Genomic DNA, 17,874 nt, shown 5'->3' with positions numbered 1-17,874 from the left:
CATTTTGCAGAGAGCTGATTGGTCTGTTTTGACAAGAATGCTGATTGGTGCGTTTACAGGCCCTGAGCTAGACACAAGAGTGCTGATTGGCGCATTTACAATCCTTTAGCTAGACACAAAAGTTCTGCAAGTCCCCAGTAGATTAACTAGACACAGAGCACTGATTGGTGCATTTACGAACCTTGAGCTAGGCACAGGGTGCTGATTGGTGCATTCACAATCCTTGAGCTAGACACAAAGTGCTGATTGGTGCATTTACAATTCTCTAGCTAGACATAGACGTTCCCCAAGTCCCCACCAGATTAGCTAGATACAGAGTACTGATTGGTACATCCACAAACCCCGAGCTAGACACAGAGTGCTGATTGGTGCATATACAATCCTCCAGCTAGACATAAAAGTTCTCCAAGTCCCTACCCGACTCAGGAGCCCAGCTGGCTTCCCCTAGTGGATGCCATGCTGGGACCGTGGGCAGAGCTGCCCATCAGTCCTGCGCCGCGCACCAGCACTCCTCAGCCCTTGGGCAGTGGATGAGACCGGGTGCTGGGGAGCAGGGGGTGGTGCCCATCAGGGAGGCTCGGCATGGGAGCCCACCGCAGGGGGGCTCAGGCATGGCAGGCTGCAGGTCCTGAGCCCTGCCCCACAGGTAGGTGGCTGAGGCCCAGCGAGAATTCGAGCACGGCGTGGGTGGGCTGACAGTGCTGGGGCACCCGGCACACACCCTCCAGAGCTGCTGACCCGGGTGCTAAGCCCCTCACTGCCCAGGGCCGGCAGTGCTGGCAGGCTGCTCCGAGTGCAGGGCCTGCTGAGCCTGCGCCCACCCGGAACTCACACTGGTCCACGAGCGCAGCATGCAGCCCCAGTTCCCACCCGCACCTCTCCCTCTACACCTCCCTGCAAGCAGAGGGAGCCGGCTTTGTCCTCAGCCAGCCCAGAGAGGGGCTCCCACAGTGCAGGGGTGGGCTGAAGGGCTCCCCAAGCATGGTCAGAGCAGATGCCAAGACCAAGGAGGCACTGAGAGCGAGCGAGGGCCACGAGCACGTTGTCATCTCTCAATCCTCCCTCTAAACAGGACACCCCAACTGCTGTTGGGAATTTGGCCAATGACCGCTCTAGCTACTTCCTGCTGGATAGGGGAGCTGAAGGGACCCTGCAGTTGTAGTGACCTCCAGAGGGGAGCTCTCTAAGCCAGTGAAAGTGCCAGCAGGTAGGTCCAGGGGTCCTCAGTAGAAGTTGTTAGTTGAACTCATTTGGGGTTCCATTTGTAAGACCATCTGTAGCTTGATGGCCTCAATTCTAGAGGAAACAAATTTGACAAGAAGGTTAAAAATACAGGGCCCAAAGGCCAGTAACAGCAAGATGGCTGCCATGGGACCTAGAAAGGGGAGAAGCCATGTTGCCCAACTCCAGAGGTTGGTATAAGAGTTTGAAAGGTGTCATCTGATTTCAGAAGCCTTTTCCTGTAAATGCCAGGCAGCATCTTGTACTATCCCTGACTGGTTAGTGTAAAAACAACACTCTTCCACTAAGAAGGTACAGAGTCCTCCTTTCTCAGCAGTGAGGAGGTCTAGGCCTTAGTGGTCTTGGAGAGTCACTGCTGCCAAAGAGTCTATTTGGAATTGTAGAGCAAGGATAGATTCTGTTATTTCTTGCAAACTGTCTGAGAAATCCTTTGAGAGCGTGTGGTAGTAGGACAGTGAAGTAGATAAACTGGCTATTCTGGTTCCTGTGGCAGTAGCAATTCCTAACCCTGTAAGTAAGGATATTAGTTGTATGGTTCTGTGCTGATGGACCTGAGCTTTGAGGGGTACTGATAAGGTGTGATTTCCTGGGGCAATGTTAATGTTGGGACTTAGAAAGACTAAGGTGCAGGTGCCTGTCCAATTAGTGGGGAGGCAGATGTAGGTCGACATTCCACATAAGAAGAATATACCTTGGCTGGGTAGACAGAAATTTACCCTGGCTTTTAAAGGAATAGGGTACACTGTTTTTTCTTTACTACTTCCATCTCTCTTTCTTTCTCTTCAACTTCTCCTTTGTTTCTCTCTTTCTCTCTGACTCCCTCTTTGTCTCTTCCTCTTTCCTTCTTTGACTTTCTGTCTCTCTGTCTCTTCCTCTCTCTCTCTTTCTCTCCCTCTTTTCCTTTCTGCTGATCTTTCCCTGCCTCTGCTAGCAGTTTATGCTGCTGTTCTCCCCTCTCCTTCCAATTTTGTTGGTTTTGGCAGTTTAAGACTGCCACCTCCTTGTGTGCTATAACTCCATAATTTCCCTGTGGTATTCAATGGGGTTTCCCCCAGAGATTAGGAACTCCCCTTTTTCCATATTGCAGCATGGCCATGTAGGATCAGACAAGCATACTTGTTATCTGTTTACACTTTACTCTTCTTCCCTTTTCCCAATTCTAAGGCTTGGGTAAGTGCCACTAGTTCTGCTAACTGGGTACTGGTCCCTGGGGAAAGAGGCTTACTTTCAAGTACAGTTACATCACTAACTATGGCATAACTTGCCCTTCGTATCCCATTCTCCACAAATGAACTTCCATCAGTATATAGGTTAAGGTCAGGATTAGCTAAGGAGACTTCTAAGAGATCTTCTTGGGTGGCATAAGTCTGGACTATAATTTGTTGGCAGTCATGCTCGATTGGTTCCCCATCCTCTGGGAGAAAAGTGGCAGGATTGAGGGCCACGCCTGTGTGTATTTGAAGCCCTGGTCCCTCAAGGAGTAGTGCCTGGTATCTAAGTAGATGGTTGTCTGATAGCCATAAACTTCCTTTGGCACCTGGTGTGCCATTTACATCATGAATAGTCCAGACAGTGAGGTCCTTTCCTTGTATTATCTTGACAACTTCTGATACTAAGATGGCCATCACCTCAACTACCTGTAAACAGTGAGGCCAGCCTTTTGCTACTACATCAGTTTCCTTAGGTATGCCACTGGTTGTGGGGTTGTCCCATGAGTCTGAATAAGGACTCCAAGAGCTATCCCTGCTCTCTGTAATGTATAAAGAGAAGTTTTGTCCTGTTGGAAGGATTAAAGTTGGAGTTTCTACTAGGACCTGCTTTAAGGTTTTGAAGGCTATTTCTGCCTCTGGTTTCCATTTTACTGGATGAGTATAGAGTGGCCTGGCTATCTTGCTGTATCCGAGGATCCACAGTTAGCAAAAGGAACACCTGCAACTGTTTTAATGTCTTAGGGTGAGGATAAGCCAGTATAGGCTGTATTCGTTCCTTGTTGAGGGTGCTGGTCCCTCTGGCTAAGATTAGGCCTAGATATTTAACCTGCTGTAGGCAAAGCTGGGCCTTCGACCTAGACACCTTGTACCCTTGATTAGCTAGAAAGTTCAAGAGATCTAGAGTAGCCTGCTGGCACGAGGCTTCTGAACTGGTAGCCAAAAGTAAATCATCCACACACTGAAGTACCAGAGTGCCTGGACTTGAGAACTGGCCTAGATCTTGGGTCAGTGCCTGAACAAACAGATGAGGGCTGTCCCTAAACCCTTGGGGCAAGACTGTCTATGTAAGTTGGGACGTGTGGTCTGTGGGATCCTCAAAGGCAAAGAGAAACTGGGAGTCAGAGTGCAGGGGAATACAGAAGGCACCCTTGAGTTCCAGAACCATGAACCATTCTGCTTCCTCTGGTATATGAGAGAGCAGGGTATAGGGGTTGGGTACAACTGGATATAGAGGAATTACTGCCTCACTGATGAGTCCAAGATCCCGCACTAGTCTCCACTGACTGTTCAGTTCCCACACTCCTCGAATTGGGGTGTTGCAGGGACTGTTGCATTTCCTTACTAAGCCTTGAGCTTTTAAATGTTCAACAATATCCTGAAATCCCCTATGAGCTTCAGGTCTCAAGGGACATTGCCTTCGTTAAGGAAAAGTGGTGGGATCCCCTAACCTGATTTGGATCGGGTGAGCATCCCTTGCCCCTCCAAACTGTCCCTCCAATGCCCAGACTCTAGGGTTGATTCCCCTCTCAAGTAGGGGACAACAATGGGTAACTTGTTCCCCATATTCATGTAGATAGTAACTCCAGCGTTGGCTAATATATCCATACTGGGGACGGCTTGCTGACCAGTAGGGAATTTGTCCCTTTCTTCAGCTGTCATTCTATCATTTACTTGACTAAGATACCAAGTATCTCCAAACTCTCAGGCTGCAGCTAAAGCCACATTATTTTCATTAAAGGCCAGGGTTTGATGTACCAGTAGCATGACATCTCTCCAAGCAAAGTCGAAGGTTTGCCCTAGACCCTGTAGGATATCCATGTACCTATCAGGGTCGTCTGAAAACTTTCCCAGGTCTGCCTTGATCTGCTTTAAGTCAGAGAGGGAGAAGGGAACATATACACGGGTTGGGCCAAATTCCCCTACAGTTTGAAGGGGACATAACCGATAAGCCTGGGGGTTTTTGTGGTCCTTTGGAGATTTATTTGCTTACTTCCTTCTAGGCAGAGGAGATTAGAGGAGGAGTATCATTAATAGGAAGGGGAGCTATAGGGAGGCTAGGATATGGGGTAAGCTGAGAGGTCCTCCTGTGAAATATGAATTGTAAGCTTTGCATAGTTGTGTATTCTTCCTCAATGAAAAGAAAGCTTGGTCATAAGGTATTTCACTCTATTTACCTTCCCTCTTACAGAAAAGGTCAAGCTGCAGGATAGTATTGTAATTTGTACTTCCCTCAGGTGGCCATTTTTCCCCATCAGAGAGAGAATATTGGGGCCAAGCCATAGTGCAGGAAAAAATGAGCCACCTCTTTTTTCAGGGTTTGTGAGTCAAATTCGTCCCAATGGCTTAGGATGCATTTCAAGGGTGATCCTGTTGATGCCTGAGTGTCTCCCATCTGAAAGACAAAACCGCCCACAGTTTTGGTTTGTGGTGTTTCTCCGCCTGCCCAAGAACCCACAACGGTCCCTGGACCCTGCTGATAGGAATAGTTGCGCTCACTGACGCAGCAGCAGAAACACTAGTTCTCCTCCCAGACCCCAAGGAGGATCAAGGAAGGTCAGATTTAGTGGCCCTTACTGACGCATTCTCAAAAACCCACACGCTTGCCTGTCCTCCTAGACCACAAGGAGGACCGAGAAAAATCTGATTTAGTGGCCCTTACCAACACATTTTTGAAAACCTGTTAGAGTCCTAACCATTCTCCTGTTAGTATTGGGACTTTACCCCTGTCCTATAAAGATGTTATGCCCCAAAAATGAGGTGGAGGACCATACCTTGAGGGAGGGAAGGGATCTCCAGAGTTGGAAGAGTGATGCCTTTTGTCCCCACTTATATGAATAGGTAGGATACAATTTCTGAGGCTCCCCAGATCCTAGCTTCAGAAATAGCTTTTGTTAGGCCTGTTTGTCTGAGGAGGTATCCTAAAATTCCAGATAATCCCCCCTACAACAGGGCTTTGGGCAAAAATTATGTCTTTCTGATTGGTGAGCCCAGGTGCCTAAAGAAGGTAACAGAGTCTTGGAGTTTATACTAGAAGTCATTCTTATTGGAGAAATTAGAAAAGCACCAGAGACAGGGAGTGATTTTTAAAAGCGGGACTAGCCTCAGAGAAGAGAGGTGAGAGGAACTTTGTCTGGCAGGCATTAAGGCCCGGGGGCAAGAGTCAGGATAGATAGGATAGATGGGCGAGTCTCGCTTGGATGACATGCCTTTGAGAGCTCTGCTCATGGCCACAGGGTCAACCAACTTGTTGTCGGGACCCCAGAGCTCAATGGCTTTCCTCTGTCAACCTTCGGCTCAGCCCAGAGGTACAGGAAAAGTGGAAGCTGATACCAGGCAAACCAACGCTCCCAACTCCAAAGACTCGGGGGTTGTTAGAGAGCCCTTTCCCAGAAAGCTTGACACCTGTGTCTTTAGTCCAGCAGCCATGCTAGTCACTTTTAACTGGCCAACAGGTGCCTGGTATTTAGTCCCTGAATTCTAAGGAAAAATAGGACAGAATAGCAAACAAAAGGGGTCCACTGGTACTCACTGCTTGGTGATAGGTGATAGTCTCACCACTTGGCAATAGGCAGTGGTTCCTTCGTCGTTGCCAAAATGTGTCCAGAATTGATGGGTTCTTGGTCTCTCTGACTTCAAGAATGAAGCCTCGGACTTGCGGTGAATGTTACAGTTCTTAAAGATGGTGTATCCAGAGTTTGTTCCTTCTGATGTTCAGATGTGTCTGGAGTTTCTTCCTTCCGGTGGGTTCATGGTCTCACTGGCTTCAGGAGTAAAGCTGCAGACCTTCACGGTGAGTGTTACAGCTCATAAAGACAGGGCAGACCCAAAGAGTGAGCAGCAACAAGATTTATTGTGAAGAGCAAAAGAACAAAGCTTCCACAATCTGGAAGGGGACCCCAGCAGGTTGCCACTGCTGGCTCAGGCAGCCTGCTTTTATTCCCTTATCTGACCCCACCCACATCCTGCTGATTGGCTCATTTTACAGGGAGCTGATTGGTCTATTTTACAGAGAACTGATTGGTCCATTTTACAGAGAGCTGATTGGTTCATTTTGACAGAGTGCTGATTGGTGCGTTTACATCCCTGAGCTAGACACAGAGTGCTGATTGGTGTATTTACAGTCGTTAGCTAGACACAGAAGTTCTCCAAGTCCCAACTAGATTAGCTAGACACAGAGCACTGATTGGTGCATTTACAAACCTTGAGCTAGGCGCAGGGTGCTGATTGGTGCATTCACAATCCTTGAGCTAGACACAAAGTGCTGATTGGTGCATTTACAATTCTCTAGCTAGACATAGAAGTTCCCCAAGTCCCCACCAGATTAGCTAGATACAGAGTGCTGATTGGTTCATCCACAAACCCCAAGCTAGACACAGAGTGCTGATTGGTGCATATACAATCCTCCAGCTAGACATAAAAGTTCTCCAAGTCCCCACCCGACTCGGGAGCCCAGCTGGCTTCGCCTATTTGATGCCACACTGGGACCGTGGGCAGAGCTGCCCATCAGTCCTGCACCACCTGCCAGCACTCCTCAGCCCTTGGGCAGTGGATGGGACCAGGCGCTGGGGAGCAGGGGGCGGCACCCGTCCAGGAGGCTTGGGCAGCGCGGGAGCCCACTGGGGGGGCTTGGGCATGGTGGGCTGCAGGTCCTGAGCCCTGCCCCGCAGGGAGGTGGCTGAGGCCCGGTGAGAATTAGAGCACAGCCTGGCCGGCAGTGCTGGGGGATCTGGTGCACCCTCTGCAGCTGCTGGCCTGGGTGCTAAGCTCCTCATTGCCCGTGCTGGTGGCGCCGGTGGGCCACTCTGAGTACGGGTCCTGTGGAGCCCGCACCCACCTGGAACTCACGCTGGCCCGTGAGCACAGTGCACAGCCCCAGTTCCTTCCCGCGCCTCTCCCTCTACACCTCCCTGCAAGCAGAGGGAGCCAACTGTGGCCTCAGCAAGCCCAGAGAGGGGCTCCCACAGTGCAGCGGTGGGCTGAAGGGCTCCTCAAGCATGGCCAGAGCAGATGCTGAGGCCGAGGAGGTGCTGAGAGCAAGTGAGGGCCACCAGCATGTTGTCACCTCTTAATAGTGATAACAATTGTATTTTGTCTCACGTTTAGAATAAGTCTACAGACGAAGCTTGAGAAAATTATAGATTAACTGAAATTTAAAAGTTAAAAATCTTCATATAAAAATGGTATGGTTGGTAGAACTTGAAAGTGGAGGGGAAAAGCAAGTGGACAGTAGTGTAAGTTAATTAATTTACATCGAAAGAATCAAGATACTGTTTAAAATTTATAGAATAAGAGACAGTTAAAGGATATTCACCTTTAAAATTTACAAAGATAATCAGAATTTTAAATTACAGAAATAATCAGAAGACAAATATTTTGATGTATTATATAGGAGAAGGTTTGGCATGATGGAAGGTAGGGTAAATGAGCCAGTTTCCTCATCTTTAAATCAGGAATTCAGTAGTATGGTTTAAAGATGGTAGCATAAGAACCAGAGGTCTTGGCTCATGGTTCTGCAGGTGTACAGGAAGCATGGCAGCATTGGCTTCTGGGGAGGCCTCAGGGAACTTTTACTCATGGCAGAAGGCAAAGCGAGAGCAGGCCTCTTACATGACAGAAGCAGGAGGAAGGCAGAGGGAAGTGCTGCACACTTTTAAACAACTGAATCCAATGAGAACTCACTATATAATACCAAAGGGGGATCATGCTAAACCATTCATGAGAACTCTCCCCCACCCATGATCCAGTCACCTCCCAGCAGGCCTACCCTTCAACATTGGGGATTACAGTTCCACATGAGAGTTCAGTGGGGACACAGATCCAAACCATACAGTTCCACCTTTGGCCCCTCCAAGTCTCATGTCCTTCTCACATTGTAAAATACACTTATGCCTTTCCAACAGTACCCCAAAGCCTTTATTCATTCCAGCACTAACTCAAAAGTCCAAAGTCTCATCAGAGACAAGGCTAGTACCTTCCACCTATGAGCCTGTAAAATCAAAAACAGATTAGTTACTTCTAAGATACAATGGGGATATAGGCATTAGGTAAATACTCCCATTCCAAAAAAGAGAAATCAGCCGAAAGAAAGGGGCTACAAGCTCCATGCAAGTCTGAGACCTAGCAGGGCAGTCATTCAACCTTAAAGCTCCAAAATACTCCTTGGGCACACTGATGCGCAGGGTGGGTTCCCAAGGCCTTGGGCAGCTCAGCTCCTGTAGCTTTGCAGGGTTCATCTCCTAAGGCTGCTCTCATGGGCTGGCATTGAGTGCCTATGGCTTTTCCAGACACAGGGTGCAAGCTGCTGGTGACACTGTCATTCCAGGATCTGGAGAACAGTGGCCCTCTTCTCACAGCTGCACTAGGCAGTGCCCCAATGGGGACTCTGTATTGGGGGTCCGACCCCACATTTCCCCTGTGTGCTACCCTGATAAAGGTTCTCCATGAGGGCTCTGCTCCTGCAGCAGGCTTCTGCCTGGACCTTCAGGTTTTTCCATATATCCTCTGAAATCCAGGTGGAAGTTCCCAAGCTTCAACTCTTGCATTCTGTGCACCTGCAGGCTAAACACCACATAGGAGACACCAAGGCTTATGGCCTGCACCCTCTTAAGCAGTATCCTGAACTGTACTTGGGCCAATTTTAGCTACAGCTGGAGCTGCTGGGGTGCAGGGAGCAGTGTCCTGGGGCTGCACAGGGCAGCAGGGCCCTGGGCATAGCACACAAAACCATCCTTTCCTCCTAGGCCTCTGAGCCTGTATTGGGAGGGGCTACCTGGAAGTTCTCTGAAATGCTTTCAAGGCATTTTTCCCATTGTCTTGGATATCAGCACTTGCCTTCCTTTTCGGCGTGCTAATTTCTCCAGCCTGCTTGAATTGCTCTCCTGTAAATGGACTTTTCTTTTCTATCACATGGCCAGGCTGCAAATTTTCCAAACTTCTATGCTCTGCTTCCCTTTTAAATATAAGTTCTAGTTTCAGGTCATATCTTTGCTCATGCATATGAGCATAGGCTTTTAGAAGCAGCCAGGTGACTTCTTGAACATTTTGCTTCCACTAGATACTCTAAATTCTCTGTCAAGTTCAGAGTTCCACAGATACCTAGGGCAGGGGCACAATCCAGCCAAGCTCTTTGCCCAGGTTTAACAAAAGTGACCTTTGCTCCAGTTCCTGGTAAGTTCCTCATTTCCATCTGAGACCTCCTCAGCCTGGCCTTCACTCTCCATATCACTATCAGCATTTTAGTTACAACAATTCAACAAGTCTCTAGGAAGTTCCAATTTTTCCCTCATCTTCCAGTCTTCTGAGCCCTTCCCACTCTTCCAGCCTCTGCCCATTAGCCAGTTCCAAAGCTGCCTCCATATTTTCAAGTATCTTTATTATTCCATTCTCGCATTGCTATAAAGAAATACATGAAACTGGGTAATTTCTAAAGAAAAGAGGTCTGATTGTCTCATGGTTCTGCAGGCTGTACAGGAAGCATGGCAGCATCTGCTTTTGGGGAGGCTTCTTGGTGGAAGGCAAAGAGGGAGTGGGAGCAGGAGTAAGGGTGGGGGGTGGTTGCTACACACTTTTAAACAACCAGATCTCATGAGAACTCTACCACAAGACAACATCAAGGAGATGATGCTAAATCATTCATGAAGGATCCACCCCCATGACCCAGTCATCTCCCACAGACTCTACCTCCAACATTGGTGAACACAATTCGACATGAGATTTGGGTGGGGACAGATCCAAACCATATTAGACATGTTTTCAATAGGCTTTAGGATACAAAGATAAATAACATATGAATAGATTCAAGGAACTCAGTCAAGTATGGTCCATTTCAGTTTTTCTGGCTTTTCCATTCTCTAGATACATAAAGGTAAACCAGTCATACCTCCTCGTGACCCCATGGTCTACAGGGGATACTGTCAGGTATACGTGTTTCATATCATTACAGCTGAAGAGCAAAGAGTGAGGACAGGGAAAGCTTCACAAAAAAGTGAAGACTGGTCCAAGTTTGTCACCAACATGCTCTGTGACTTTCCCTACTGGATCATGTGGGACAAGGCAGGACCTTCTCTGGGACATGGTTCATAACATCTTATATACAAAATAGCCAGGGCTAGAGTCCCAGCTGCTCCAAAATTCCATGATTCTAATATGGTGATACTTGTTTTTCCCATCAAAATGTTTTAAGAAAATAGTCCCAATTTTAAAATATGGTTAAAAAAAAGTTTTATCTAAGTCTAATCTTAATGGATATCCTTTCAAATTAAGTTTTTGCTAATGAATTTCCTGGAACAACTTGTTCCATTAGTCTGTTTACTTAATGTCTTTAATGTTTATTTGAAATATTATGCACATTATAAACTTTTGCATTAATTAGTATGATACCCAGTGTATGACATTATTATTATTTCAGGAAGCGTTCTTTTTAATTTCACTTTAGATCACCCCTGTGATTTTAATTCCTGTATTTATTTTGAAGGGAAACAGCTTTATCAAATAGGATTTTAGATTTTTATTTTTTTATTTTTATTTTTTATTTATTTATTTTTTTTTTTTTTTTTTTTGAGACGGAGTCTGGCTCTGTCGCCCAGGCTGGAGTGCAGTGGCCGGATCTCAGCTCACTGCAAGCTCTGCCTCCCGGGTTTACGCCATTCTCCTGCCTCAGCCTTCCAGGTAGCTGGGACTACAGGTGCCCGCCACCTCGCCTGGCTAGTTTTTTGTATTTTTTAGTAGAGACGGGGTTTCACCATGTTAGCCAGGATGGTCTCGATCTCCTGACCTCGTGATCCACCCATCTCGGCCTCCCAAAGTGCTGGGATTACAGGCTTGAGCCACCGCACCCGGCGTTAGATTTTTAATTTTGTACTTCTTGAGCATATAAAGATTGCTTTTAGAAGTAAAATTTTAGTGAACTTGAAATTCTCAAAGAATCACTGAGATTTGAGAAGTGACTTTTTTCTTAGAGGAATGATCCAGTGCACCAAAGAAAAATATTAATTAGGGCTGGATTTAATTACCACTGTAGATTTATTGGTGCGAGAATTTCGACAAGTTTTTATTGACTTTAAATAAAATTCATAGCCATTTAATAAGCTAAAAAAAGTATAATATTTGAACCCCCAATAATAGATGTTCAAACCATAAACATGGTTTTGCAAAGAAAATTATTAAAATCATTATTTAGAAAAAACTTTAGAATTGTGTTATTTTGTCTTGTATCATAGTCACCTCCATAAACTTTTCTGGGTTATGTGCTTGCATTTTACGGAAATAGTTTTATCATTTGTAAAATTCCACAACTGAGTTTTGTTTTCATCAATATTTACATTGAGGTACTGTTAGGAACTACAAAGTGGAATTACACTGTTGTTTATCTGGAAGCTCAAAAATGTTGAGATCATCTTTATTAGAATTTCTTTCATCTGCAGCTGTGTACTAGTTGAAAAAACTGATGGAAGCTGAAAGATGGGATTAACTACCACCCTACTACTTAGTGTGTGTTAATCCTACTGACATGACTTCTACCCCTTTAAAATAGGGGATAAGAGCTACTTTGTAGAGCTCTTGTTAGAAAAAAGTGATTTAATATTGGTGTCTGGCACATAGAAAGAACTTAATAAAGATGATAGTTTTTGTTTTTTTGACATCTAAGAAGATTTAGGTAACTTTCCTCAATGGAAACTGTATTATTTTAGCAATACAATAATGTCTTAGCCATGAAATTTAGCATGTGTAATTAATGTAAAAATTATTGAGGTATTTTACATTGTATTTTTTGTGTTAAATTTTCAGCATCTTGTGTGTATTTTACACTTACAGCACATCTCAACCTGACTAGCCATATTTCAGCTATCCTCCACTTGGCCAATGACTGCAGCATTGGATAACAAAGATCTAGCCATATTTTGGGTGATTAATAAATGACTGTCCCAAGGCAAACTTTCAAAAAATAATTTTTTTTTTCCAACAGACTACCATGGCTGCAGGAGTCTTGCCTCAGAATGAACAGCCATACTCTACCTTCATGAATAACAGCAAGTGTGTTGCAAACATGAAAGGTAATATCTGTTTAATACACTTTTTGTCTCTCTGTGCAAGCTAGTGTTTAATAAAAGTAGCTATATGAATGGACACGAAAGAAAAGTCTCTCTTCTTCATCTTGGCCAAGATGATAAGGCAGTAAGTAATACATGCAACTTGGGATTCTAATATGAAGAAGAGAGCCCTACTTCGCCCAGTGTTTTTTCTCTCATGCTGTTTTGCTTTTTAATGATACCCCAGGCAAGGACAAGTGTCATGACTTGAATTCTTACTACCACATTTGCCCTTTACTCTTCCTGACCATCACAAGCTCTGAGCTGGGAGCCTTCCTGCTTCTGCTTTGATATTGCTGGTCTTGCTGCCACCACCGGCAGTTAACCAAGAGAGATGTTGAGTAATTTCTCTTGGCAGTACCACTTGCAGTATTTTCTAACTGCCCCCTTGGGGCTTTGCCGACATTCACTTTAGTCCTACTGTATAGAGAACTTTGAAGGATTTCTCCCCTAAGTATAGATTTGATGATAGGAAGAAGAGTAAAAGAGTAAGGGTCTAACTAAAGGTATTGAGTTCAACACTTGCTAGAACAAGTCAGTTCTGTTGTGTTCTTGTTGGAATCTGACCACTCCACCAGGGGGCGTTCTCTCTCATCAAGAAAATCATTGTTTCCCACTTCTCATCTTTTTCCAAACTCCATATCCTTGTAGATCCTCCTTCATCGTCTTTGCTGTGTTTGGCCCTAGAGGCACTGCTACTACTGGTAACTACCATTTGTGGACAGCTTCTAGGTGCCAGACTTAATGTGTTAGTTTCCCCGGTCTTAGAAAGAAGTACTGTCTAAAACAAATGCAAGAATGATGTCTACTGGCTACTTCCCTTCTAGAATGTTTTCTTCCCCCTGAGTAACTCTTCATCCAACAAGTCTGAGTCAGACGAACATTTTTCCCTTTTCTTTCTTCTGTTGTAAATGTTACCTCTTAGTTGGTGTTTCTCAATGGCAATTCTGTTGTCTTTGGGGGTGAGACAACTCTTTGTTGTACTGGAGAACTCTGAGCAAGCATCTCTGACCCCTCCCACTAAATCCAGTAGCATCCCCAGGTTCCAGTGACAATGAAAAAACCCGGCATGTTTCCAAACACCCCTAGGAAGGTCGCACCACCTCTATTGCAATCCACTAGGTATGCTGACTTTTACCTTTCCAAAAAACATCTTTTTAATTAAAATTTCCCTCTTAGTATAAATGCAGCTAATTTTTAGTTAGGAAAAAATCTAGACAAATAACATTTGCTTTATAGCTAATTTTAGTAAAGCATATCTCATCTATAAAGATAGTTATACTTTATTATGTTTGTGGATGGGAAGTATTTTTTTAAATGTTATATAATGAATCATGGGAAAATGTAATTGGGGGATACATAAATAAAGTATTTATTTTTAAAGGAAAATAGAAAACTTATCAAGAAGTAGCTGTGGAGTGAGACAGACCTAGAGTTAAATCTTGATTCTACTACTTAAAAAAAAAAAAAAATTTTTTTTTTTGGTCTTTTTGAGGTGGAGTCTCACTCTGTTGCCTAGGCTGGAGGTCAGTGACACGATCTTGGCTCACTGCAGCCTCCGCCTCTCAGGTTCAAGAGATTCTCCTGTCAGCCTCCCAGGTACCTGGGACCGCAGGTGTGTGCCACCACACCCAGCTGATTTTTGTATTTTTAGTAGAGATGGGGTTTCACATGTTGGCCAGGCTGGTCTCGAAGTGCTGACCTCAAATGACCCGCCTGCCTCAGCCTCCCAAAGAGATTACAGGAGTGAGCCACCGTGCCCGGCCATTTAAAAAAAAAAAAAAAAAAACTTTTATTATGGAAAATTTCAAACACCAAAGTATACAGAATAAAATAAAGATACCCATATTTGTATCATCCCCCCTGTATGCATCATCCCTCAAATATGTACCATAACCCAGTTTTAACAATCTCAGCCACTCACTTCTCTCTCAGTTCCCTGCATCTGTATTACTTTGAAGCAAACTGAGGCATCGCATCATTTTATTTGTTAAATAACCACATCATTGGCCTGGCCCGGTAGCTCACACCTGTAATCTCAGCACTTTGGGAGGCTGAGTTGGGTGGATCATAAGGTCGGGAGTTCGAGACCAGCCTGGCAAATATGGTGAAACCCCATCTCTACTAAAAGTACAAAAAAATTAGCCGAATGTGGTGGCGTGTGCCAGCAATCCCAGCTACTCGAGAGGCTGAGGCGGGAGAATTGCTTGAACCCAGGAGGTGGAGGTTGCAAGGAGCCGAGATCATGTAGTACCCCTGCACTCCAGCCTTGGTGACAGAGTGAGACTCCATCTCAAAAATAATAATAATAATAACAACAATAAGCCACATCAATACTACCATACCTCAAATAATCAACAGTATTTGCTTGATATCATCAAATATCTAAAGTGTTCAATTTTCTAATTGTCTTATAGATATACCATAGATATATTTATATATATCATGTGTGTGTATAATTTGTTTGAATTGGGATTCAAAAAAAATCAATACATTGTAATTGGTTGCTATTTAGCTTCAATCTCTTTGCTTTTTTCTCTCCCAGGCTGGAGTGCAGTGGCATGATCTTGGCTCCCTGTAACCTCTGCCTCCTGAGTTCAAGCGATTCTCATGTTTCAGCCTCCCAAGTAGCTGGGATTACAGGCATGCGCCACCAGACCTGGCTAATTTTTGTTTTCATAGCAGAGACAGGGTTTAGCCATGTTGGCCAGGCTGGTCTCAAGCTCCTGGCCTCAAGTGATCCACCCACCATAGCCTCTGAAAGTGTTAGGATTACAGGCATGACCTACCATGCCCAGCTTTCAATCTCTTTTAAACTTGGGCTTTTCCCTCTGTCTCTTTTTCCTTACAGTTTATTTGTTGAAGAAAACAGGATTTTTGCGTTGTGCAGTTTGCCACAATCTGTATTTTGCTGATTATATTGACATGGTATTTTCTATAAATTGGTAGATGGATGTAGAGTCTAGTCAGATTTTTTTTTAATTGGCAAGACTGTTTCATGGGCAGTGCTATATTCCTGCCTCAGGATGCCCAGGCTGTATGATTGTCTTGCTTTTTGTGATGTTAATTTTTTTATTTTGAAATAATTTCAAACTTACAGTAATCGTACAAGAAAAGCACACAAAAGAACTCCTACATTCTATTCACCCAGAGACCCCCATTCAAGTTTTGTCAGCAGTCCCAATAATATCCTTTAATAGGAAAATGATTCTGGTAATGTTTTTTAAATCCCTTTCAAAGGCCTTAGTCACTCCTTTCTTGACCTTTATGACCTTAACATTTTTTAAGATTACAAATTTTTTTTTTTGTAACATGTTCCTCAATTTGGGTTTGTCTGCTGTTTTCTCATGATAAGACTGATATTATGCATTTTTGGTAGAAGGATCACAGATAGCACAAGATGTCGTTTTGCCCCATCACTGGTAATGTTTAGTTTGATCACATCAGTAAAGCGGTGTCTGCCAAAGTTTATCCATTATAAGTTATTCTTTCTCCCCTCATAATTAATATTTTAAGGAGAGATGCTTTCAGACTACGTAAATATCCTGTTCCACATCCAACGTTTACCTAACAGCTTTAGCATCTATTACTCTTTCTTGCCTGAATTAATTATCACTGTGATAGTAACTGGAGATTTTCTTCCCCTGCCCAACGTTCCAATAACTGGAGATTTTCTAATTTCATTATTCCTTCTGTCTTTATTAGTTGGCATTCTAGTGTAAGGAAGAATTTCCTGTTCTTACTTGTTCAATTGTTTATTTATTTAGCATGGATTCCTGTTTTGCTCAGTGGATTGTGATCCTTTACTATGATTTATTTGGATGCTCCAGTTTCTCCATATTTGGACAGTAAGAACCCCTTCAAGCTGTTTACAATGTCCATTTTACGTGTCCCCACCATTCCTGTATTCCTCACTCTCTGGCACAGCAAGATATTCCAGCTCATCTTATTCTTTTCTTGCCCTGGCCCAGAAATCAGCCATTTCTTCAAGGAACCTTGGTTCTTTTTAGTAGGGAATGGTACTTAGAAACCAAGATCTGGTATGCTCACTACTACTGGAATATCATGATTCCCAACCCCTTTTAGGGGACAGAGCTAGGAAATACGTGTTTATACACATACATAAGTATCTGTCCATTTTTACAGGTACATTCATCCCTCCTTGTACACAGGGGATTGGTTCCAGGACCCTCCCACCCCCAGTATACCAAATCCATGCATACTCAAGTCTCACAGTCTCCTCTGTGGTACCCACCCATGCTAAAGGGTGTTGCATCTTGCATATACCGTATTTTCAGTCCCTTTTGGTTGATAAAAATCTGCATATAAGTGGACCAGCTCAGTTAAAACTTGTATTCTGTATATTTCTGTTTCTGTCTATATATATTGAAAACCACAAGTTCACTTTGGTACTTCCAATTCTTTTTTTTTTTTTTTTTTAAAGATGGAGTCTCACTGTCACCCAGGCTGGAGTCAGTGGCACAATCTCTGCTCACTGCAACCTCCGCCTCCTGTGTTTAAGCAATTCTCCTGCCTCAGCCTCCCAAGTAGCTGGGATTACAGGCACCCGCCACTGTGCCCTACTAATTTTTTTAGTAGAGACAGGGTTTCACCATGTTGGCCAGGCTGGTCTTGAACTCCTGACCTCAAGTGATCTGCCTACTTCGACCTCCCAAAGTGCTGGGATTATAGGCCTGAGCCACCATTCCCGGCCAATACTTTCAATTCTACTCCAATATTACACTATCTTTATAGCTGTTCCCATTTATAATTATTTAAGAATGAAAAACCTGGCTCTTATTATCCCCAGTATGTTTGCTTGTTTACTCGGTCCTCCTTTTCCTAACCAGTCTCTCAACCCTGCCAGGCCATCAGCCAACTCAGCTGTATTTTCCATACAGGGCTCATACCCTGCCAGGCCCCACAGCATATGCCATGCACCTTACTAGTTGCCTTCCTTGTGTTGCCCTGACCTCTGCTAGATGACCCTTGCTTAGGCTTTATGTATGGCTCTTTCTCCTTGATTATATATACATTTTAATTAAAATATTGAGATAATTGTACATTCACATGCAAATATAAGAAATAATACAGAGGGATCGTATTTACCCGTTATCCAATTTCCACCAATAGTAACAGCTTGAAAAACTATTGTGTAATAATAGTATCACAGCCAGGATATTGACATTGTTATGGTGAAAATACAGAACAGTTCCATCAACACAGGATCCTTCCTATTTCCTTTATAGTCAAACCCATCTACATTCAAAACTCAGGCCTGTGGCAACCACTATCTGTTCCCCAGTTCTATAATTTTGTCTTTGCAAGAACGT

At 44.2% G+C, this 17,874-nt stretch overlaps 1 protein-coding gene across 4 annotated transcripts in view; it reads left to right on the top strand.

The window, feature by feature from the left end:
- The window catches only part of PTPDC1 (protein tyrosine phosphatase domain containing 1), a 108,936-nt gene that overhangs the window by 37,675 nt on the left and 53,387 nt on the right, over positions 1-17,874 (top strand). For all 4 annotated transcript variants that reach the window (XM_033236703.1, XM_033236702.1, XM_033236705.1 and 1 more), the window contains exon 2: positions 12,418-12,505. In XM_033236703.1, coding sequence (XP_033092594.1) covers positions 12,424-12,505 — 82 coding nt within the window. In that variant the 5' untranslated portion in view covers positions 12,418-12,423. The remainder of the gene's footprint in view (positions 1-12,417; positions 12,506-17,874) is intronic.

This window comes from Trachypithecus francoisi, unplaced genomic scaffold, assembly GCF_009764315.1.
Source record: "Trachypithecus francoisi isolate TF-2019V2 unplaced genomic scaffold, Tfra_2.0 Lachesis_group16, whole genome shotgun sequence".
Classification (NCBI taxonomy): domain Eukaryota; kingdom Metazoa; phylum Chordata; class Mammalia; order Primates; family Cercopithecidae; genus Trachypithecus; species Trachypithecus francoisi.
Note: the sequence above shows the minus strand (reverse complement) of the source record. Positions and strands in the feature narration are given on the sequence as shown.